A 24,169-nucleotide genomic window follows, 5' to 3' on the forward strand; every position below is an offset into this window, starting at 1 on the left:
GTTTGTTTCTCTCTTTTTCTACTTTGTTTTTTTTGTAACTTAAAAAAAATCCAATAAATATCATTTAAAAAAAAAAAAAGATTATGCCACGTTGTGCACATTCCATTGTGAGCACACACCCTAAACACTTCCTTTAGTGCAGCCTTTCCAACCTGATGCCCTCGCAACGTTTTGGACAAAGACCCTGATTTGCTGCTCCTTTGCTGCCATCAGAGATAGTGGTTTTTTTAAGCAACACCTTTAATAGGCAGCAAATTTGAACACTGATTCTGTCAATGATGACAGAAAAAGCATCATGGCACCTTAAAGTTATTAGGCCATAAGTTTTTGAGCATGTGATTGAGTGTATTCTTATCTGTGAAAGCTGATGCCTTAATACATTTGCTCCATCTTGAGTGTGTGGCACAAGACTCTCTGCTATTTTTGCTGTAACCAACATAACTATCCCTCTGGAAATTGTCAGTACAATACCGTAAATAGAGGACAGCTGATTAAAAATGAATGAAATGATCTACCACACACTTAAATATGCAGCAGGAGTCAAAATAGCTGAGTCCTTCCTTAACTTTGGGGGAAAGTTAATTATATGCCATTAAATGAGTACTCTGGGTATAAATTGCCATTGCTAACTTAGGAACAATGGAATGTACAGGTTTGCACTTGGAAGTAAAAACCATATATAAAGCACTTTTTTCCAGAAATGTGGGCCTACTTCAAAGAAAAGTTAATACACCAAACATAAACATTAATATTTCCTCATCATGGCGCCAACACTAATATTACCAACAAACTAAAACCTCCCATCTCTACATCTTAAATGGTATTGCCTACTAAGCAGTTAATTCCTCATTATCCAAATATGCAGTGCAATTGTGTGTTTACTTCTCTCTCTTTCTCTCTCATCTCGCTTACTCAAGGAGATTGTTTCTTTTAATTCTCTAGAGCTTAGGCATTCAGAATGTTTTTCTCCTACTCTAGTGGTCTGGTAGTAGTTTTTGTCATGTTGTTAGAGAAGGATGGCCAATTTAAACCCAAAAACAGGTTTGGACATGTTTGGCACTTGCATTTCTGCATTTTTTTTTCCAAAGTAGAAAAGAGAAGCATGTTGTCTGGTGGCTACAAACTGCCTACTTAATTGAGATAAATTGAGGGATAATGTTTAATTATCTTTGACATGCCAAATCCTTTTCCACCTTGAAAACAGATGAAACACTTCCTTTGTATGCACACTCACTTGCGCTCTCTCTCTGGAAGAACTGCTTCAGAGTTTATAACATGCCTTCGTCATTTACCACAAACCAAGATCCCTGAACTCTAAAAAATAAATTTCCAAGCCCACTAGGCATATGAGCTTTTAGAATGGTGGGCCATGATATTTCCTGTCATTTCCCTTGTTCTATGGAATGTTGCTATATAGCAAATATCATCAGCTAGTTCCTTCAGACATCTTTTGAAGGCATGCCTCTTTTCTTCAGGCTCTCTCTGGCCATTAAAGCTGGACTCTGCTTTTCTACAGTGTGATGCTGTGTTGTACTTTTCATAGTCTTTAATGTTGCTTTCAGTGGTTTAGACCATTGGTTTTATTGTGCATTTATGGTTTACTGTATACCTTCTGGATATTTTTAGAAATGGTCTTAAAATAAATAGTTCAATCAAAAGAGGAAGATCTGTGCACACATTTTGTTCCCTATACTGGAATTAACAGAGCAATCATAAATGTGCATATGGTGAGTGAAGTGGTAGGAGATTTGTTCCTTTCATGGACTGACCATCAGGGACGGCTCTATCATTAGGCTGCCTCAGGTAGCAGATTAAGGCGGGGGTAGGAGATTCAGGTGCTGTGTGGTGCTGGAAGACAGAGCTGTTTGTACCACATGGCTGGCCGTGTGTGCGTGTGTGTGTGTGTGCGCGCGCGCCAAGCTAGCTGTCCTCAGGTGCAATGGAAGACGCTGTCCTATCACCAGTGCTGAAGTAAGATTCAACTGAAAATTCAGCCAACTTCCCTAAGTGAAATGGATGGCAGGAAGGGCATGCCCATTTGTCCACATCTTGCTCCAAACCTACCTGTTAACTCGCTCCAGCCAGAGTGGGGAGATGGTTTCTCTCTTGCTGCTGTTTGTTTGCTTACTGAATTGCCCCCTCATTTAAATTAGCAGGAGGGAAATTAATTATTCAACAGACCTGATCTGGGTGACTGTCAAGGAAGGAAGAAAGGAAGGAAGGAAAGGGCTTTGAATCCAATGTATCCAAGACTATCCCAACACAGCCCAGAGCATCCCATATCAGGTCCTACCACTGGTGGAAATGTTGCTATCATTGCAACTATACCCACAGAGCTTTCTACAGATGAACCAGAGGCCTCCAGGATAAGAAGGCCATGGCCAGCCAGCAGAGGTCCTCCCTGTTGGTGGCCACCCTTCTGCCTCATCCTAAACCCCCTTCAGCCAGCCTTCACCAGGGGTTAGGATTGCTCTGCAAAAGGTCTCCCTTATACTTTCCATTTTCTTTATGAAATGTGCAGTAATCATACTGCATATGACTGTGAAACTTTTTATTATAAGGCTTTAAAATATTGCATCAGTATTCTAGAAGGCATTTATGTTTTATATATGTAAATATGTGTGAGAGCACCTTCTGAAATATGTTGCTTTTAAATGAAAACCAATCTGATCTTGACAGCTTTTAATTTAAAGAAATTTTTTTCAGCACTTTTTCAGGACCATTATCTGCAATATCATTTTAATGAAAACTTGTTAAGATCAGAGTATGTTATAATACAAACATTTCAACTGTCTTCAGAAAGTGGCATCATAAATAAATACAGTACATCCTTTACAGAACAGAAATAATGCTACTGCTCAGCAGCATATCCTTCGATTAAAATGTCAGCAGCACCATCTTGTGGTTCAATCTGTGTATAACTAAATCCTGTCAACTAACTACACAGAGCAGCTGGCTATACCTAAAGTGTGATAGTGTTTGCAGTATTTTATACCTTATTTTGCTTCACTACTCAGTCTGTGCCTTCAGACTGTGGATCTTCAGTCATTAACGTTCTGTGTATGTTAACTGGCGGCAAGAAACACCCCTTCCTATATTTACTATGTTTTTGTGATAAAATAAAATTTCAAAATGCAGCTGCTCTCCAAGGGCAACGGTAAATGTGAGACTGTTGGGCAGATTCTTAAAAGCTCAACCTTGCCTTCATAAAACATTATGTTATCTCCCTGCCAAAGTGCCTTTGGAGATCAACACAGGGCGATGATGGATATAATGTAAAGAGAAATCACAGCAGGTTCTTCCTCCTCCCCTCCTCCCCTGAGCAGTTTCCTTCCTGCTTCACAATTTGCATGTGAGGCAAACACATCAATGAATCACATTACTCTTGCTCCAAAGAGCCTGCTGGATAACTCCAAGGGCTCTAGTCTAGCACCCTGTTCTCACAGATGCCTAAGAGAAGCCCACAACCAGAACTGGAGCACAGCAGCACTCTCCTCACCTGCAATTCTCAGCAACTGGTATCAGGTGAACCACACACCACTTCTTTTTTAGAGCACTGTACAGTGGTACCTTGGGTTACAGACGCTTCAGCTTACAGACTCTGGTAACCCAGAAATAGTATCTCGGGGTAAGAACTTTGCATCAGGATGAGAAAAGAAATTGTGCGGCAGCAGCGCAAGGCCCTATTAGCTAAAGTGGTACCTCAGGTTAAGAACAGTGTCAGGTTAAGAACGGACCTCCAGAACGAGTTAAGTTCTTAACCCGAGGTACAACTGTATATGCATTTATATGTTTGTTTGTTTGTTTGTTTGTTTCTCTCTCTCTCTCTCTCTCTCTCTCTCTCTCTGTGTGTGTGTGTAAACAGTTTTGAAATTGCTCCAGGAATTAAAGGAATTTTATGACATCCAAAGAAAACCTGACTGGTATTCATGCTTTTGACATTTTGTTTGCCTCACCAGTTACAAGATATGCCTTGTAAAATATACCTAGTAAAAAATAAAAGCAACAGCCAATAAGGTGAATCTTCCCATTCCCAGAATCAAAATAAAATGTCTACTCTCAAAATAGTACATGTTTGTGCACAACCAATGGAGACTAGGTCAGACTGCCTTCTTGGGTGGAACAAATTTAAAGCTATTTATTTGACGTAAAATACACACTCCATAATTACAAGCAAATAAACTTGATCCAAAGTGTAGGAAGATCTGTATCCACAAGGCTCTCTCGTCTCTCTTCTTAGAAAGGAAATTTGATAAAGACACGGGATGTGGATCACAGCAGATGTGTGTTAGGACTGATGCATTTATTTCCCTTAAAATATTTTCCTTGACAAAGAACATCCATTCTCATGCACTAGCAGAGTAAAGGGTGACAGCTCAGGGGAAGTTTAGTGAAAAGCATGAGCCATTTCTAGTGCAAGATTACCAAAAACAGCTTCTGTTTTTAAACACTTAGTATGCCATCCTGCTTACAGTTACAAGTGCACATGTCTCAAGGATTTCAGTGGATTTTTCACCCTGTAATGGTGTGTTCCACTACAGCCATTAAAAAATATAATTTTAAACAAGAAAGAAAGACTTATTAAAATGTAACATGTGATTCTTGGCTTCCACGTGTTTAAGACTAGATGAACTTTGATACAGAAAGCCACTTAAAAGGTAGCTTTCATGAAGTATGTCCCAGAAAACAACATAGACTACAACTTCCATCAGCCCCTGCCATAAAAGCCAGCGGTCAGGGTGCTGCAGTCCTGCAACATCTGGTGGGGAATGGTGACTGCTTAGGGAAGGCTGATCTAGAACAGTGGCTCATGCTCAGTTACAAAGAAGATGAAAGAGGAAGAACTCTCCATAAACTGATTAAAGGAAAAGAACTCTCCTGTAAATAGTGACGCCTATGCTGGTATGGTGCTGCCATCTATCAAGGGAGAAAAATCTATTTCCTCTGTAGAAAAGAGGATATCTCAAAACATACCACTGAATATAATTCCATGTCCTTGTGACTAACACCTCCAGAAAGTAATTAACCTGCATTGCAACCTATTCATTTCATCCACCTACACGCTATTTGGATTCTGCTACCCCATATCCTGGCATGGCACACATTGGCAAAGAAATTGCTTTACATCAGCTAGGGGCACACAAATACCAGGGACTGATTTGAATTACATTCGCCTGAGTTCCAGCCTTTTATTAACGTGATCACCTGCTACACCTTGTTGTAAGATATTTTGTATATTACACACACACCCACTGCAAAAGAGCAAACTGAAAGCCCTGCTTTTCGAAGAGAGTTCTGTAGCAAACACTAATTCTAGGATGTAAGGAATTAAATAGATTCCGGGAGGGGGAGGGGGTGAAACAAACAATTTGCACAACAAAAATCAGAGTCAAGACGTTACTCGGCACATTCAGTTCTGAACATCATGTGAGATTTTGAAGGAGCAAGCTTATGCTGAATACAGAAAAACCAAACCATTAAGCAGCTTGACCCTATTCAGAGTCAGATGGACTTTTGTGGGGGTGTTGCTTTGCCTTTTTTATGAACTGCAGCACTTTGCATGAATGTGTTCCTATTATAATGTATGTCCATTCATACTTTGGTTTTAAATCTGCTGTTAGTTGCTTGGAAGCCATTAGTGTAACAAATGACTAACAAGGTAAGAACAACAACAGCAGCAGCAGCAGCAGAGTTTAGGGTAAATAAGCCCACTGAAAGCAATGGGCTGTGGTTCCCCCAACTCTGAATAGGATCAAGTATGTGCTGTTCTCAACTGAGAGATACTTTTAAAAACTCTGGTACAAAAGGTAAAAGCATATGTTGGCTCACAGTCTCCTTTGTCTGCATGTCCCACTTCCATTAGTCATGCCAACAAAGCAGATGATCAGGTCCCCACTTAGCAGAACAATCAGAATTGCCCCCAAATGCAGCTGGGTGGTGCTGTGGGTTAAACCACAGAGCCTAGGGCTTGCCGATCAGAAGGTTGGCAGTTCAAATCCCATTGCTCGGTCCCTGCTCCTGCCTACCTAGGAGTTCGAAAGCACATCAAAGTGCAAGTAGATAAATAGGTACCGCTCCGGTGGGAAGGTAAGCGGAGTTTCCGTGCGCTGTTTTGGTTCGCCAGAAGTGGCTTAGTCATGCTGGCCACATGACCCAGAAGCTGTATGCTGGCTCCCTCGGCCAATAAAGCGAGGTGAGCACCGCAACCCCAGAGTTGTCCGCAACTGAACCTAATGGTCAGGGGTCCCTTTACCTTTTACCAAATGCAGCAGGGGTAGCTGACTAGATTTTGAAGTTAGTTAAGTAACGCACCTTACAATTTAAAGACGTGGGGAAGCTATTAAGTCCAGAGTCTCAAAAACCTAAATGCGCCACTGTCTGCAATAGACAGGTCTTCCTTCTTTGGCCAGCCCCACTCAAGACCATTCTTGAGCAAAAAGAAAATTCTGAACCTTTAGCTTTCCTTCTGGCTAATCTGACTTTTTCCTCTTATGCTCATGCCGATATTTCACTCTGTACCTTGTCACTCTACTACCATCTTTGTCTAAAGTAGACTGAATACTCTCTGGGCAAAGATTGCATCCCTTTCACATATTGCAGAATACTTACCGGTATTTATCACATAACATATCAAGGTGGTGTACAATACATCCACATATAATAAAGCCCAGAATGTCATCAAAACAATGCCAAATAATCATTCAAATGACTGGCTAATCTTAAGAAAACTTAAAAGAGAATAGGCCTGGCAGCATAAGGAGGTCCTCAAGAAACACTTGAATGTCAGTACTGAGAATGCCTGCTGGACACAGCGTGGGGCTGCTGACACTAAATGTCTGACTTCTAGTTGAAGCGAATCAGGCAAGTCTCTGTAAACATGGGAGATTGAGCTGTGATATAAGAGCTCAGGTGGTCTTTAAGGTATCCTAGACTGAGGGTGCTCAGGGCTTTATATATTAATATAAGAACCTTGAACCTGGCCCAGTGTCATATTGGCAGCCACTGCAGATGTTTTAGAAGATGTCACATGCTATCAACCATCTACCCCCATCAACAGTCTAGCTGCTGCATTCTGCGCTAGATGGAATGTCTGGTTCAGGCCCAAATGAGGCCCCATATAAAACACATTGCAAAAATCCAGTCTTGGAGATACCAAGATACTACAGTCACCAAGCTATTCAAATATGGCTGTATCCTGCATACCCTGACAAAGCTACCTAGCATGCAGTTAAAAACAGCACTGTAGTTTTGCTGTCAACTATTCAGGGTATCTTCCAAATGTCCCACACTGATTCAAAAATATTTGACTGGATCATCATGCACAGATTAATCAGCCTTTATCTCCTGGTGCCTTAGAGATGCTTTGGATTACAACTCCATTAAGCCCCAGTCAGCACACCTATGCTGGTTTAGGCAAATTATTGGTTAACATTATTTGCAATTTTGCACTATGCTTCTGTAGTTCAAGAAAGAGAGCTTTCTTATTTCAGAGTTTTCATTTCCATGAAATTACCTGGCAGTTTCACACCCTCCCATTCAGCTCCTAATCCAGAAATAGTGCATAAAGTGTTAAAAAGCACACATCTAGCTACAGATCTTTAGCACCCTGCCCATGAATCTCTATTCTTTATGGCAATTTAAATAAAACAGATATGTAGAAAAAACTGCAATGCTACACAAGAGACAGACAATATAAGAAACAAGGCATGACGAGTATTAGCTTTATTTCAATGTGTGGCTTCAGGAGTACAATTATGATACCAATAAAACAAGGAAGTGCAAATCAGCTCATATAACACGCACTCCCAGAACCAGCTGCAATACTGACCATCCTTAAAAGTAGAATACAGTGTACCCAGAATTGGCTATTTCTACTCAGTAAGCTAGTTCAAATTAAAATTGAAATCATTAATCACACACACCATGCCACAACTCTAGCAAGTGTGCTTTTTCATGTACGTTCAAATTTATTGCTATGAGTCATTCCATTAGGACCAAGTAGAGTTATCCATGCATGTACTTCTGCACAGGATTTTCGACTGCAAAGCGTACACCTGCCTTTTAGCAGAAAGCTTTCAAATCAGATTAACCACACTCTGTAGAAATCAGCATGCTGAAAGGTTCTGCTCTCCAAGTGCTGCCAACCAAGCTATAAAACCCTGGAAAATATAGTTTAAAAATAAAACGTAACTCCCTTACACTCATGGCAATCTAGATCAGGGCCACTTCCAAGTCAAATGAGCAAAATGCAAAGGTGGCAGTTGAAGGACAAAGGCAAAGGGCTCCCCACTATCATGTGTGGCTAATCCTGCAAGGAGGGGGGGATGGCTTGAGAGGGAGAAATAGGGTGACCTGGTTTGACTTCATAGTGAGAGGTTTCAGGCCTGCATCACTTAAGGTACCTGAGGCTTGGCCTTGGTATCTTGTGAGACTTAAAGTGAGAGGAGAGACCTATAAATGTCCAGTTTTCTGGACCAAATTTCCATCTAGTCCTGCATCCTGTATTCCACAGGGGCCAGTGAGATGGGTTTAGGAAGTCTACAAGAAGTCACCAGCCATCTTCAATTGCTATTCCCCATCAACTGATTAGCACATTATTGAAGGACACTGGACCCACGGCAGTTAGTTCCCATTGTTAGGATTGTTTGAAAGTAAATAGGTTCTAAAAGGGAAAGGCAAAACTCTGTGGGCTGCCCTACCAAGATGGGAAACAGGGCAAGGAAACTAGAGAGAGACACAGGCAGGATTATTTCAAGGTGGGCGTTCCAGTAATTAATGAACCAGATGGAGCGAAGGGAGTTTGGGGGCGAAAATGTTCCCTTCTCTGAGGCAGTATGCAATACTTAAGGGACACAGCTGTTGAGTTCCAGGAAAGCTTAGGGGGTAAAGGAAGGGAATCTCAGCCAGGATATGGGGAAAGCTGTCCAAAAGGGCTTGTAAACATGCAAGAGTGGCAGATGGCTCCAGTGGGGACACAACTTCACACCTCCCTCGGCTTGAAAGGGTAAGAGATGATTTCTCCAGCATAGGTCCTAGGGGAGCTGTGCCAGGGAAACATATTGGCTTGCTGTCCATGGCAGTCTTTGGGGGCCCTGCAACATAAAATGGGTCCTTATCTGCTAGTCTTAATAGCTACTGTGTTGTACCATGCTCCTACCAACAGAGTTATGATTTGCTTAATCCACCTCTTTACTACCCTACAGAATAAACAAACTGTGTAATGGTCTGATGTTCAAAAAAAAGCTGGCAAACACTAGATGTCACAGTTCTGTTCTGTTCTCTTTAAATGTGTCGCACCTCAAAGTAAAAAAAAAGCCCATGAGCAAATCACAGAAAACATTATAGCACAAGCTGCAAGTGCCAAGATTCCACTAAAATCCAACCCCTTACCATAACAAAGTAAACAACAGAAGATGCTGGGGAAATCAGCGACAGCTTCGCCAGTTTTTATCTAGCAAGGCTGCCTTTAATTGTTGCCCAGCAAGCAGATATTCAACAGGTGCAGCTTTTCTCTGTGAAAAGCTGCAATCATTGCTAATGGCAGAGGAACCCTGACAATGTAAGAAAATGGGAGGGGGGGATTAAGAAGGAAGTAAACCAACTTGACTGCAATTTCTGAAAGCCCGACTATTCTCATACAACCCATTAGTTCTCTTGCACATCAGAACTTTCGTGGTTATGGCCGCACTGAAACCCTCGATTTTATTTTGGGGCTGGGGATTTTATTCTGGATAACGGAGCCTTGGCTCCACATCCTTGACCAAGATGAAGGTCACAAAGCAACCACAGGTATAGGACGATTTTTATTCTTTTTAGTCTTCCTGAGAAACTGGGGTTGTGCAGGTGCGGTGCCCTTACCTGTTCCAGCAGGAGGCGGCGGCCGGACCCAGTGGCCAGGGCGGCCGCCTGAGTGCATCCGCATCACCTCAGCAGGCGCGCCTTCCGCGCCAGTCCTATGACTCGCTGGCGCGCCTCCACCCTGGAGCGCATCTGGTGTTTTCAGACTCCTTCCCTCAGCAATAACATCCGGCTTCGAGCCGGGCGAAGAGGGGAGAGGGGCGCCCGGGCGCTCGCCGCCTCCCAAACAGACGCCCACCCCCCACGGCGCCCCTTCAGCCCCGTCGGCTGAGAGCCACGGGCCAGACTCACCTGTTTGGGCAGCGGGAACGCCGCTGCTCTTCTTGGCGGCCGCTCCTTCTGCCTCCGCCATGTCGGCTCCCTCCGCTCCGGCGCTCCGCCCCGGAGCTGCTCCGTCCCACCCCCGGGGAGCGGAACGTGGCCCGGGCAGGTGAGAGGGAAAAGGCGCGCGCGCCACAAGCAGACCCGGGAGGGAGGGGCGCGTGGCCGGGCTCGGGTGTTTATGGCAGGCAGCGCCATCTAGTGGGCAGGTTGAAGGCGAGGGAGATGTTGAGGATGCCGCCGCCGCCGCCGCCTTCTCCTACCCCTGCCCGAGGCGCGACGGAGCCCCGCCATCTCCAGCTCTTGCTCAGGCAGGGCTGTGGTGCCTTTAAACGGCACGGCCATGGGGAGACTTTCATTGGCTGAGGGGTGGGGTGGGGTGGGGGGCTGCTTGTTGGTCTGCCCGCCCCATTGAAGTCGCTTGGATTGTTCCTGAAGGATTGAGGCTTTTGCCTCGCCCAGAGAACCATCGTTCTGACTGGGGCGTCTGCTCAGCCGACTAAATAAACAGGCAACAATAAAGTGCGAAGTGGCGCTTCCGCCCGAACGTCTTGAAAGCTGCACATTATTGTATATGGGGCTCAAGGGAGCGGCGGCGGCAGAAATTGGCATTTTAATAACCCTCGCTTTATCTTCCGCTCTCGCGTGTACTTCCTTGATTCTGTTGCGATCCAAGCGCCTTTAGGCACCTCAGTCCCTTCGGAATCCTGCACTGTCCGAGCCCCCCTGGCTAGACGAGCAATTTGGCTAAGCGTAAGGGGGGGGGTTGCACGAACGAAGGGCCACGGATTAGCATATGCTAATCGAAATAGAAATCCGTTTGGCTAAACTTTGAAATCCACAAAACAGTCGGGAGAAATGAACTGTGAACTTTGGATTAATTGGAGCCAAAGTGCAGCAACGAACAGCAGCAGATGGTGATAAAGCCACGGTTCATTCCGTAGCCTGGAGAAGGTGAATGAAATCTAGTACCGATTGTAAAGAAATTACAGCATTATATAACCCAAACTAAAGAAATAAAAGAATCCTACGCAATGCATGCGAAACAGCATTACAATGACCCATTTGAACAGTCAATGAGTTTAAAAGCATTTCTTCTTTATGCCTGTTTCCTGAGCTGCATTCAGCTTTACCAAGTTAACTTCAGTCTCTGGACATGTAGCTGCATTTATTTTCTTGCTTTTGAGGCTTGCAGAGCTCCTTGTAAATTTAAAGGATCCCTTCCAAGCATTATGAATGCTAGTTCATCCACTGGTGTAGCGCATCTACTGGTGCAGAAAGCTCAGTGAGGTCCAGCTGACCCTTCTGCAGCAATGGGTACTGAGAAGCTGTGTTTTTCGCACACAGGCCATGGCTGATCAGCCTCACATGAGTGAGTTGTGAGGGAAATGATGTTTGGCAATGAGGATGGAGAGAGATAAATAGGGCAAGGGAGGACACTTGCCATTGAACAGCGCTCCTGATGCATTTTTCTTTAAAATTCAACGGTATTGGCATTTGGTTTGCTATTGCTAAATCAGAAATTTATACTAAACGTATAGTGATGATTTTGGCAGCTACCTCATTGGTTGGTTGGAAAAGATTGTTGCACCAGAGCAAAGGGCAGTCCAGCCTTGTTGGTAGGGAGAGGGGATTATATTATGTGTTGCCACTGTCCTGTCCCTGAAATCTGATTTTGCTACTTTTGGCACACTCCTAATGGGAGTTTTTTTTGGGGGGGGAAACCCTCCCACTTTCCAACAACAGGCCTCCACCTCCACACACATACCCGCCACCCTATTTTTGAATGGCCCTCAAGTCCAAAAGCATTGCCAGGAAGAGTGCACAAGTATATGCATGGTACTTTGGATCCTGGCCATAATCTCCTGAGCTACTGCACCAGTGCAACTTTCATTAGGGTACAAAGACAACTCCAGGGCAACACTCATGCAGCAGCTCTTATAACTTATCATCACTAAACTAATTTAAAAAAAACCAAAAAAAACACACTACCAACTAAACCAGGCTTCTTCTGTTCTTGTACAGAAGCAAGAACTCAGACTGTGCCAGGCTTCTATTGAGAGACAAAAGCACTCAATTTAGCTACTGGCCCACCTCAGCCCTTTTGATGATTTAAGACTAGCACTAAACTAAAAGTATGTGAAAGCAGTTTTTAGTGCACTGGTGACTAATTAGTGTATGGTCAAGTGTACTAAAATCCTATCAGTTATTTTCCCACTGATTAAAAAATGCATCTGCACATTCCTTTGATGTACAAATTGATGGGTAGCTTTTCTAACTTCTACAGATATTTAGACACTTCTCTGTACTGTACTTCTGTAAAGATGTTTCTGCCTGCTATACTTTCACTAGCAGGACCCTTTAATTATTCTCCATTTCCTCCTGTTTGTCATAGTTCAGATCTTTCAACTACAACTTTAAACCCAGTAAGTCAAGAAATCTATCAGAATTGTGCATCATTTTTTATTCCTAAAATGTATATCACAATGGATAGCTTTAGAACAAGCTAACAGTACTATATGTATTTTCAGGCATATGTAACTGGTACAGTTCAGTAGTACATAAACAACACTAAAAACAAATTGCACTGTAGACCAGGATTTAAGTTACTAAAATAAAAACAATATAAACATTTATAAAGGACTGTAAGTACCAAGTATAATATTCAGCATACTAGAAGGAAAAAGCTACCAAATAAGCTTTACACAATCATTTCAGTTACGAATTCCACCCCAAATTATGAAAACATGCAATGGCCTCAGAACAATGTCTTCAGTTCTTGGAAAGACACTACCCATGGGCCCTTGTGTTTCCCCTGCCCAAAACCTACCCCTTCTACTGAGCCACCCACCCCACCCCAGGCAAGCTGCAAAGCCACCCTGAGATTGAACTGATAGGTCTCTCATCATTCTCTTCTGCAGGCTGAGAAAAAGAGACCGAGTCCCAGAAAACACCCTGCCCCTATCACAGGCTCTGGTTACACATATTAACGCAGAAAGCTAATTTTCACATTTGCTTCACTGATGTGGAATCACATGAAATCGTACAATGGGTCTTTGTAATATTTACATGGGTTTTGTTAATTATAGCCGCTGTTCCATCATTTTAGAAAAAGAGAAGTTTCTGTGTAAAAAAATATTTAAAACTAAAATAAAATTTAATGTTGTAGACAGGTCTCTCAGGAACGTTAGGAGTAGACGCAGCCAGAAAGCTACAGTGTCCTTAGCAACAGTAAACAAATACTGGATTAAAGTGCAACAGCATTTTTATCTTTTTTTTAATACAGAACTCCTGTTCTGGGCTGCTGGAAAGCTCCAGTTCTCTTCAGAGATGGAGGAATCCCTTCAGTTGGGGTCAGGTGTGCTTCTCTCGGAAGTCAGTGATGGCCTTCCACAGTGTACATAAAATCCCACCTCTGCAAAAGAAAGTCACAGCAGGCTTTTTTTTCTTGTTTTGTTTTGTTTTGTTTTACTCACAACAAACAGTATTTTCACTGGCAAAATGTCTTCATTCAGACACCTTGTGCGCTTCTTAAGCAGAAACAATGCACATTAATTTTAGTTCCTATCAATCACTGTGCAATAATGACATCCTAATGGAGATTTTGATGTATATCTTATAATTAAATGCAGTGCACTAGTTACGTAATTGATAAAATGTACTAGTTTAGTTTTAGCTATCATTAAAAAAATACATTAAAAAGCAACACAATTTGTATAAATGCATTATAAATAAGGATTCAATATGTATATGTGAAAGATTATGTCAGTCTAAAGCTTGCAAATAAAAGTAATCGATTCATTGAAATAACAATAAGCCCTTTGATAAAATGAGTACTACAAGTTGTTTTTTAAAACAAAAACAAAAAACACTTGGTTACCTGAGTCTAAGGCATTTTAGATCATCTCGAGTAACATAGCAGAGAACGTCCATTAGTGTGTAGTCTTCGGCCAAAAACTAAAACAAGAAATCTATGATGAAAGTTATGCTGATTGTGCCACTGGTTATCACTCTTGCTTTATTCTTGGGGTTATACAATATCCCCGATTAAATCAAAGTCTATTTGTCTGAAAGATGCACAGAGCACATGTAACATATGAAGAAAAGTGTAAGATGAATGTGTAAGAGTAATGTAATACTTTTGTTTAATACTTTAGTTCTTTATGTACCCATAAGAGCCAAGTAAGAGAACCATGGTGTTCTGGATTCTTTCTACAGAACTCTGGATCTTACACTGTAAAGACTATAATAAAGACAACTGAGCTTTGGTCAGAGGCAGTGCATAAAGAACCAGATAAACTGCTCAAAATTAAGCAGTGTGCTAGTCATTAGTGCATTAGCATTTTTACACTAAAGTTCAGGGCTGTGGAACCGGTGGCCCTTTGGATACTGTTGGACTCCAACTCCCAGTCAGCATGGTCATAGGTCAATCATGATGGGTGCTGGAGTCTATCAGCAGCATCAGGAGGACCACAGGTTTCCCTACCTCTACTCTAGACATTAAGAATATCAGCTATAAGCATTTAAAACAACAACAGCCCAACAACCGGCATCTATGAACCATTTAGAATTTATTTTGTAACAGAAGTCATGGGACTAAGCAAAGTTGTAAGTAGAAGATTGCTTGTTTAGCTGCTTTGTGGACTGCAATAAAGTCACAGAAGGTTTTATCCAGGAGTTGTTGTCAAGGTCGGGGCTGAATGCGTGCACTGGAAAAGCCAATCCAGCATTTCTACCAATGCATCCATGCAACCCTGACCTCGCTAGCATCCTGGCCCACCCAGATGAGCAGTAAGTGACACCAGTGTCAAGAAGGTGACTCCTTATGACACCGTCAGCTCCTGATTTGTTCATTTGCCAAAAAAAGTGACTTTTTTTGGGGGGGGGGAATATGTTTGACTTAATGGTAGTTTACAGAGATTCTTCACACTTATGCCCTGAATGCCCATAGCTCAGTGGCAGAACACATATGTGACATGTAGAAAGCCTACAGCTCAGCTATAGTACAGTGATATTGGACTAAGTAATAAATACAGTGGTGCCCCGCAAGACGAATGCCTCGCAAGACGGAAAACCCGCTAGACGAAAGGGTTTTCCGTTTTTGAGTTGCTTCGCAGGACGAATTTCCCTATGGGCTTGCTTCGCAAGACGAAAATGTCTTGCGAGTCTTGAGATTTTTTTTCGCTTTCCCCCCCCTTTTTCTAAGCCGCTAAGCTGCTAATAGCCTTTTATCAGCTAAGCCGCTAAGCCGCTAAGCCTTTAATAGCCGCTAAACCGCTAATAGCGCTAATCCGCTAAGCCGCTAATAGGGTTGCTTCGCAAGACGAAAAAACCGCTAGACGAAGACACTCGCGGAACGGATTAATTTCGTCTTGCGAGGCACCACTGTAATAAAAGTAGCTCATGACTGAACTAGTGATCCAGTGATCAGACATAATGTATTTCAACACACAATATTAATTCAAATCCAGGAATGATGAACAAATATAGCAATTCTTTTTATGTTTTTTATACACATCGCATTTTCTTCCCATTATTTGATTTCCCCCCTCATTAAACAGATAAAGCAACATTTAAAGGTTTGCAAACTAAACCTCTGGGTCTAGCAAAATCACAAACAGAACATACCTAATAAAATATCTTTCCTACCCTGTTTATGGTTTCTTCATCAGCACCATGAACTCTCAGCCAATTAGTAAGATCTGGATCTTCAACCCCTCCATCAGTTGTGCTATGGTGAGACAGAGACGTGCCAGGAATAGCTGAAACAAATTTTTGAGACTGGTAAGTTAGTGCATTTTTACATTTACATGGACCCATAAACTTCCTCCAACCTTCACGCGGAATTTTACATCATGTGCCCTATAGTTGCCAATGGGGCGAAGTGCTAGATAAAGACTGTGAACTTCAGAACTGAGCTTGTGCTAATTATGATCGGCAGCCAATATGAAGAAATGGCAGGGAAGGACTGTACCCATAATCATGCCATTTGTCATTTTAAGTGACTTGATTTGGGAGAACCCATTTGGAAGAAAAATATTTGTTCATGATCCTTGTGTACATAAAGTGCAGCTAGCTAAAAAACATCATGTATGGTTCAAATTTATGTGAATTGTTTTTTTAAAAAGTGATAACAAAAATGGACCTAACTAGTCCACAAAATAGCTATTTCAGCAGAGTGATTCAAAACAATGTGTGCTAGAACATAAGATTCAAAGAAATCTTAGTTTGCATGTGTAAATAACTTAGGGCAAAGCTTTATAGATAAGTGATTACTGAGTGGCAGAAGGCACCCAAATCTTATCAGATCTGTTGTCAGAATTCTTTCATAAGATCTGCCATGCTGAATTACAACAAGGTCGAGCCTTGTGACAATTAATTTGAATTGTTGCAGGGAAACCTCATGGGCATTTGCTTTGCTCTGTACTTAAGAAAAGTGAGTTGTACCATTCCATTTTGTGGTCTAGGTTTCTGCTCCTGCTTACTCTGGTAAAGCTTCACAATGACCAGTGTCAGTGCTTACACATAAATAATAAAACTAGGCATGTTACAGATTTCTTTTTTAAAAAAACCCAACAACCTAGAAATAAAATTCAGAGAGAATCTTGCTGTTAGCTAGTAACGTATAAATCTTTGTTCTAAGTAAAATTGGTAAAACACTTGCTTTACTGATGCTATACAGTATCCGAAATAATATGCATGCTATGGGTATATCATATGCCTGTTTCAAAGAACTAACTGCCTAGAAAATGTGATAAAGGGTCTTAAAGAAAGGAGGCAAAACAACCAAAATGAAAAAGATGGGTCAGGATGCATGTGAAGGCTTTGACTGCTCAGTCTTCTTTTGAAAAGTGCTTTGAGGAGCAATTGCCTTTGAAGATTCTAGTGGAGCACCTATTGGTTGAGTCCTAAGCTTCAGGTGTTTGATTTCCTGTTCCTTTTCTTCTATAGCGTGATGCAACAAGGCTTGAAATTCTCTCTCCTTCTGCACTAGCTCTTCCAGTAGCCTGTTAAGGAAGTCAGAGAGATGAAAGGAAAGAGTTACATTTCACTATGTGTTTGCCAAGGCAACAACATGAAGTGAAAAGCAAAAAAATGCAGAACTGCATTAGTAATTCCCCAAAGCTACTTCCGTATCTTCACACAACTTCCATGACAAAGCAAATGAAGAGGCACCTGTTAGGCCTATTTCTGAAGTTCCAAAACCTATGCAACTTCCATTCATTTAAGTGAAATGCATTTATTGTTTAATTTCTACCCTGCCTATGGCAAATAAAATCTGAGGAGGAAAGCAAAAAAACCAAAACAAAAAATTAATAAAATCTCACACAGAATCAATAAAATTCTCTCTGTACTCTCTGGCAATGCATTAGTAATGATCACTAAAGAGCAAATTCAACTGTCCGCCTAATTAAAACCTTTAATTTGTAATGATGGGCTGAGACAATTCTCCAAACAGAACCAATTCTGAAGGCTGACAATTGCATCAGAAAAGGTTTTATATGCTGTTCTGTGAAACAGCCCACCAAGATTGAAGGATCCCAGAGCAAGTCCTTTAGAATCAAGGTAAAACATTACATGAAACAAATACTAGGAAAGGAAAGGAAGAAATTAGGATGTGATAATTTTATGCAGTTGCAAATTATTGTGCGTTACAAAGGAGTGCATATATGTAGCAAGCAGGGAGAGGAGGTGAAATGAACAAGAGACCATCCAGTCAACAACACCTGTCTCATCTTGCTTCCTTGCCCCACCCCACTGCCAACCAACCAACTGTTAGACAACACAGATAAAAAGAGTATTTCCCCACCTGCTTGCCAGTGTGTAATGCAAACAGGGAATGCACCTTTGCCTCTTAAATTGGAGCTTGGATTAAATAATATGTGACATAAAGAGAAGCAAATGACCCTCCCCTACACAAATATCCCTCTATTGTTCTTCATATGAGTCCTTCACAAAAGCCTGAACTGCGATGAAAAGGTGGTGCAGGACTGTGTCTGCTTCCAGTGTAATGATGAGTGGAGGATCATTGGCCTTCTCTATAATTTCCCACTCCACTTCCTTTGCCTCGCTCAGGAAGGGGTGTGTGTGTCTGGCTGCAGGAGCTAACTCCCTACATTTACTCTCCCCACCATAATGAGATCCCAGGGAACTGATAAAAGAAGTATGGTACTGTTCCATTTCCCTACCACACTGAATGTCCCAGTATACAACACTGAGCAGGAGCAAGAGATAGTGAACAAGAGTCCACCTTTAGCAGTGCACATACATAGCGAAAAAGTGGTCATATATACAGTATGTGCGAGCATATGCATGTGCACACTTCCGCCACTGAACATTAATTATATGCAGTGTGGAAGGTGTATTAGGATCATAGTGAATTTAGTAGATATTCATGTAGATGGGGGGGGGGGATCCATGCTAACTCCTACAGAACAATCCCAATAAGCAGAAATCTTAGGATTTATGCCTACTTGCTTCTATGAATGTTTTCAGAGCAAAATCAGTTTTAAAAGCAATACTTAAAATAGTTTTGGACCTGGAAGCTAACAACAGAGTTTTTTTATATTCTCTCTCTCACATTATTTGATATATGTTTTTATAATTATTTAGTTCCAAAGACTGAGTTTTCTATAGTATATTTTGAATGGAGGTCAGTAACAATGAAAACAATGCGCTCTAGGTAGCTGTGCTAAGCCAGGTGTTCAGTAGCTTGGATTTGTTCCCGGTGAATGAATTATTAAGAAGACCTGGTGGTGGTTCATACTATTATGAAAATGAATTGTTATTTAATCATGAGTTGTGAATGGCAGGAATATAACAGAAGATCTGGGAAGCCCATGTAACGAAGGAGCTTTAAAACCCCAAGGACATTTTAAAAGCAGGCTTTAGACTGCTATATCAATCTAGCTAGATGTACGATTCACATGGAAGCAGCTTTTTGTGAACCTATTCTAGCCAGAACTAGAAGAATTGTGTATGGACTTTTATTCAACAGCCAGATTTTTATTTTTATTATTTAAGAAAAGCTAAAATCCTATCAGTTGTCTGTTGGGGAGAAGTCATTAATGGAGTAGGGCCTAGATTTGCCCCCCTTGCTCCTCCTTCCTACCAAACAGCTGATAGGCGTTTGTCTGCAGACAGCTTCCGGATCACGTGGCCAGCATGACTAAGATGCTTCTGGCAAACCACAGCAGCGCATGGATACGCTGTTTACCTTCCCACTGGAGCGGTACCTATTTATCTACTTGCACTTTGATGTACCTTCAAACTGCTAGAACTTCCATTTTTCTCTCTCTGCATGCACACAGCCCTGACAGCTCTGTGCTCACTCCACTAAATGGGAGTGTTGGTGTTTTACTAGTCTCAAAGAATTAAACTGATCTGGCACAGCAGATTAAGACTTGTGCAAAAAAATCAATGAAAAATGCCTAATGGATTGTGCAACAATATACTTTAAAATGTTGGTGCAACTTTGTTAAGTGTGATAAGGAATCAGCTCCAGGTCTTCAACTACCTAGGACTTACCTGTTAGTTTCCAATTTTAGCCTTCCAAGTTGAACATTGAGGGATCGCTGGGCAGCCTGGGATTCATGGGATACAGTAGAGCTTAGAGTGCTCACTCCTGAGGTAGCTATAGCATCTTCCAGTACAAGGCAAGGCCGATGAATGGTTGGATTTGGAGGTTGCTCTTCATGTTCCTCCTCACCTTCGATGTCCTCCTGATCAGCTGTATCACTCTCAGATGCTAAACTGAAGTGTGTCCTCAATTCTGTTAGGGAGAAGGCTTGGTGTTAATTATAGCAGTGAAATCACAGAAAAGTATGACGGGCTCTGCAGCCTCCTGTATGATGGGCAGAAAACTTGGAGGACTTGGAACAGTATGGGTTGCACCCATTCTCCAGGCTGAAACCAAGATGCAGTTTGTGAAATAAGAAAGGATCCCAGGGATAATAACCTTGCAGATCTGGCACATCAGGAACAAATAAGAAACCAAGCTGCTAAATTAGGTGCTGATCCCCAGGAGAAACTGGCACAGACTTGTCACCAACAAAGCTTGCTAGTAGCGCCACCAAGAAGGGATAAGATCACACCTATATAAAGCTAAAAGCTGTGTTCAGCTGACGAGACAGCAGCTTGCCACAGAAATTATGCTGACATAGCATAGCAGAGTACTTTGGCTTCCAGTAGAAGTTGAGGAAGTGTACTTATATTGAAACAGACTATATTTGTTTATCTAGTCAACCTATTGCAATTGGCAGAAGTGTCGTCCAGCAAGGCCAGCTATGATCCTGTTTAATTGGGGGGTGCTGAGGATCGAACCTAGACAGCTCATTCATACTGATTCAGATCACTGATCCATCTGGCTCAGTGCTGCCTACACCAGCTGGCAGCAGCTATCCAATGTTTCAGGCACAGGTCTTTCTCAGCCCCAGGTGGAGATGCCAAGGATTGAACCCAAGATCTTCTGCCTACGAAGCATGTGCTGCAGGGTCCTCACCCCTCAGGCTGTTCTTGCGCTTTTTCTTGTTTGCTTACCTTCTTTCCTCCTACCAGGCTTGTTTGACTCTTGCTTTCTTTGTAGTAATTATGTATTTAATTAATTGTATTTACAAAGATTTATAAACCACTTGGCTGCAAAGCTCTCCAAGCACTGTACATAATAAAACTGTACTAGTAGACTCCACTGATCGGCCTGCCAAGCCAGCACTTTTGTCCTGCCTCGCGTGGTTCTATACTGCTCTTGCTTTACATTCCATTCCATTTCATTTTATGGATATGCTTTTGATGCAACGTTGGCATTTTATTGTGTTTATATTGTAAGCTGCTTTGATTTGGTTATGTAAGTGAGATGCAGTTGCAACCAAAAGAAATTATTACTAATTCTAGCAGCCATGTCCTTTATAGGATGTAGGACTGGCACGTAGGCTGATCGTTATAAGAGATGTACAGCAACCTCTGCACTACACACAGGCCTTGAGGTCTGACCAGCGGCAGCTACTAAATCAACAAGTGCTGACTAGGATTTGCACTACATCTATCAGGCAATTCATTCTCATGTCTTGCAAATACTCATTGCAGCTGCATGCAGAATGGAAGGCTTATGGGATTTTTCAAAAATAATCTCTAAAGCTCTTTCCTGGTCACTAAGCCGGAGCACTTTTCATACAGCAAATGCTTCAGGGCTTACTATTTTCCATGCCTCTGACCAGAGTTGATTTTTTTCAAACATTTTATAAATCTATCTAGACCAAACTGCACACTTCCTACCATTTATTTTTATTTTTATTTTTATTATTTTTATTATTATTATTATTATTCAGTAACTTCAAGAACCAGTGCCTGAATGTATGTGCTTTCTTCTTCCTTCCCCATTCTTCTTTTCCTTTTGCATGTTGTTGATAGATTGTGAGGCTGCAGGGCCTGGATCGACTTACCTTTCAAACTCTGTATAGCACTTAGAAAATGATAAGCACTTCAAAAGTGATAAATCGCCTCTTGATTTTAGAAGGAGCTTAGGAAGTAGAAGCTGAACAGTTTTTGATCATTTTGTCTTAATGATATGTACCCCAAAGGGAGCTAATATATATGGTCCGATTAACTGTGTGTTCACCGATCACAGCATGTACTAAGCATTCTGGGAAAGATAGAGTCTCAGATTAAATCTAATGCATTGCTAAACCTTAAAGAAATAAAATGAGGAGTGTAAAATTCAAGTGCCTTGATAATCAGGTGTCAAGTTTTTTAGCTGTAGGTCTTAGAACACTTGCAGCTTTAAGTCCTTAGGACTGAAACTATCATCTTCTTCATACATACATTTTAGTGGGTATATTTTAGAGACACATAGTTGGCATATTTCTGATCCTTCAATCTGTGCTTGAGTCCTGTGCTTGTACACTCCCCCTCCCTCATGGGTAAGCAATAACTGCTTCAAAGATTACAATTTTATTAGGGGAACACAACAAGGGTATGCAACCGCAGACATTAACATGTAAAGTTGGTGATTTCAGCAGAATTTTCCTCCATGTTAAGTGCACTTAGGAGGATAGCCTTTGAGAACTATTTCAGAGAGTGGCAAGTGTCTCACCTGGAACCAGGATCGTAATAGCAGTCTGCACAGCTTTGCGAATTATGCTATCTAGCGCAAACATCCAATGTGGTTTGATATTGTGAGTTCTTAAAACTTTATTCACCTGGAAAGAGACACCGGAATTAGAAACACTATTAAGTTTCCTTTCTAATATTAGAGTGTAGGTGTGCATAACAAAGAAAAGTTATTATTCATTGTCGGAAAGGAAGGCAATTTTGATATTTTCATGTTTCACCACCATTACAACCTAAAAATAGCACCAGAAAAGGATCTTGTGTCCTAAACAGCCATCAGCCTTGGTAGCATGTCAACAAAACAAGCCCTTGCCTTCCCCCCTAACCTTGGGGCTGGAAAGAGGGATGATAGATGCCCGCCCCTCCACCTCAAAGATTGGGAAAAGGGCTGGGTCTTATGAAGCATGCCAGAGGGCATGGAAAATGCACTTTTAAAAACCCTTCAGAATGTATGTTGTCTGAAGACATCTTTTGGGAAATTTTTAATAAAAGTTCAGAACTAGTACCTTGGAGACCAGAGTTTAAATCCCCATTCAGCCATGAAGCACACCAAGTGAATTTGGGCAGTCAATGACTCTCAGTCTAACTTATTTCAGAGAGTTGTTAACACCACCTTGAGTGTCCTGGCTCCCACTCAGTGAAGAACTTGAACATAGGTTGCAGTTTCTACCAAAATCTTTAACGCAGAGATCAGTGCAATGCATAGGCAAAATGCAGTTCAAAGGGACAGCAGCTACACAAGCAAAGACACCGATACGCCAACAACATGCCCCCCTGCAAGGGAATGGGGTGTGCACGACTTAGCACAGCAAGCATTTCTGCTCTGAAGTCTGGGCAAGCAACCTAGCTGAGCCTGCTCTACCTGCTCATGTCTACACTGGTGTCTCTGTGACCTAGGTGGGTCACTGCCTCATCAAGGTGGATGGGGCAGGTGGAAAGGCAACACTGAACATGGTTTCTGACAACTCCAGAGGCAGAGCTGGTGTTCCTGCAGGAAAAATGGATGAGGCAGAACCAATCTTCGACTGCTCCAGAGATGGAGAAGCCTGTGCCTCGGGGCTGTGGGGACTGATGGAGAGGTGGAATAGGGCAAGGGAACGCCCCCGCCTATTTGAACCCTTTTCAGGAATCTCTTCCTCCAGCTCTCCCAAGCAGAGGCCTTCTCAGTCCACTGGATCAGTGGCAGAACTTGGGGCCTCAAATTTCAGCGGTGCTCTGTCCAATGCGGGACACAGGTTAAACCACAGAGCCTAGGGCTTACCGATCAGAAGGTCAGCGGTTCGAATCCCCGTGACGGGGTGAGCTCCCGTTGCTCGGTCCCTGCTCCTGCCAACCTAGCAGTTCAAAAGCACATCAAAGTGCCAGAAGCAGCTTAGTCATGCTGGCCACATGACCCGGAAGCTGTACGCCAGCTCCCTCAGCCAGTAAAGTGAGATGAGCGCTGCAACCCCAGAGTCGTCCGCAACTGGACCTAACGGTCAGGGGTCCCTTTACCTTTACTGTGCAATGCCAGAATTTGATGCCCTCCTGCCTCTCGCCTTCCATTCTACCTCATAGCTGCAGCGCCCCTTAGGCTCTGTACCCAGTACAATCAAACTGAACTAAATTTCTTCCTGGGGTCATATATTTATTGGCCACATCTCTTCTCTGCCCTGGCTCAACCAGCCTCCTTGCACGCACTCACCCACCCGGATCCATGACATCAAGCTCCTTGGAGTTAAATGCGTGAAATAAATGTGATATGTAACTAAAGAAGGAGGATATTTCTCACATTATTCATAATGTATTAGCCTGGACATAGTGTTTCTCATTCTAAACTCTAGCACAAGAAACTTGCTTATTTATGTATTTTGATTCCATTTTGTCTCCAATGAATTCTAGGTGA

The 24,169-nt window shown here is 42.2% G+C and overlaps 2 protein-coding genes across 6 annotated transcripts in view; both read right to left on the reverse strand.

Annotated features, from left to right (window-relative positions):
- MAP7 (microtubule associated protein 7) overlaps window positions 1–10,302 on the reverse strand; it is a 102,400-nt gene extending 92,098 nt beyond the window's left edge. Inside the window, exon 1 of one of the 2 annotated variants that reach the window (XM_080999631.1) lies at window positions 10,150–10,302. In XM_080999631.1, the coding sequence (XP_080855757.1) occupies window positions 10,150–10,210 (61 nt within the window). In that variant the 5' untranslated portion in view covers window positions 10,211–10,302. Of the gene's footprint in view, window positions 1–9,858; window positions 9,942–10,149 lie in introns of those variants that run through there. The other variant, XM_080999630.1, reaches the window with a different exon arrangement.
- Window positions 10,303–12,622: 2,320 nt separating this feature from the next.
- The window catches only part of MAP3K5 (mitogen-activated protein kinase kinase kinase 5), a 100,433-nt gene continuing 88,886 nt past the window's right edge, over window positions 12,623–24,169 (reverse strand). For 2 of the 4 annotated variants that reach the window (XM_080999503.1, XM_080999502.1), the window contains exons 25-30: window positions 22,268–22,373; window positions 19,708–19,951; window positions 17,074–17,186; window positions 15,829–15,941; window positions 14,060–14,136; window positions 12,623–13,594 (exon numbers count right to left, since the gene is read on the reverse strand). In XM_080999503.1, coding sequence (XP_080855629.1) covers window positions 13,534–13,594; window positions 14,060–14,136; window positions 15,829–15,941; window positions 17,074–17,186; window positions 19,708–19,951; window positions 22,268–22,373 — 714 coding nt within the window. In that variant the 3' untranslated portion in view covers window positions 12,623–13,533. Of the gene's footprint in view, window positions 13,595–14,059; window positions 14,151–15,807; window positions 15,942–17,073; window positions 17,187–19,707; window positions 19,952–22,267; window positions 22,374–24,169 lie in introns of all 4 variants that reach the window. The other 2 variants (XR_013984340.1, XR_013984341.1) reach the window with 2 other exon arrangements.

Source organism: Podarcis pityusensis (genome assembly GCF_964106645.2).
Source record: "Podarcis pityusensis genome assembly, chromosome: 3".
NCBI lineage: Eukaryota > Metazoa > Chordata > Lepidosauria > Squamata > Lacertidae > Podarcis > Podarcis pityusensis.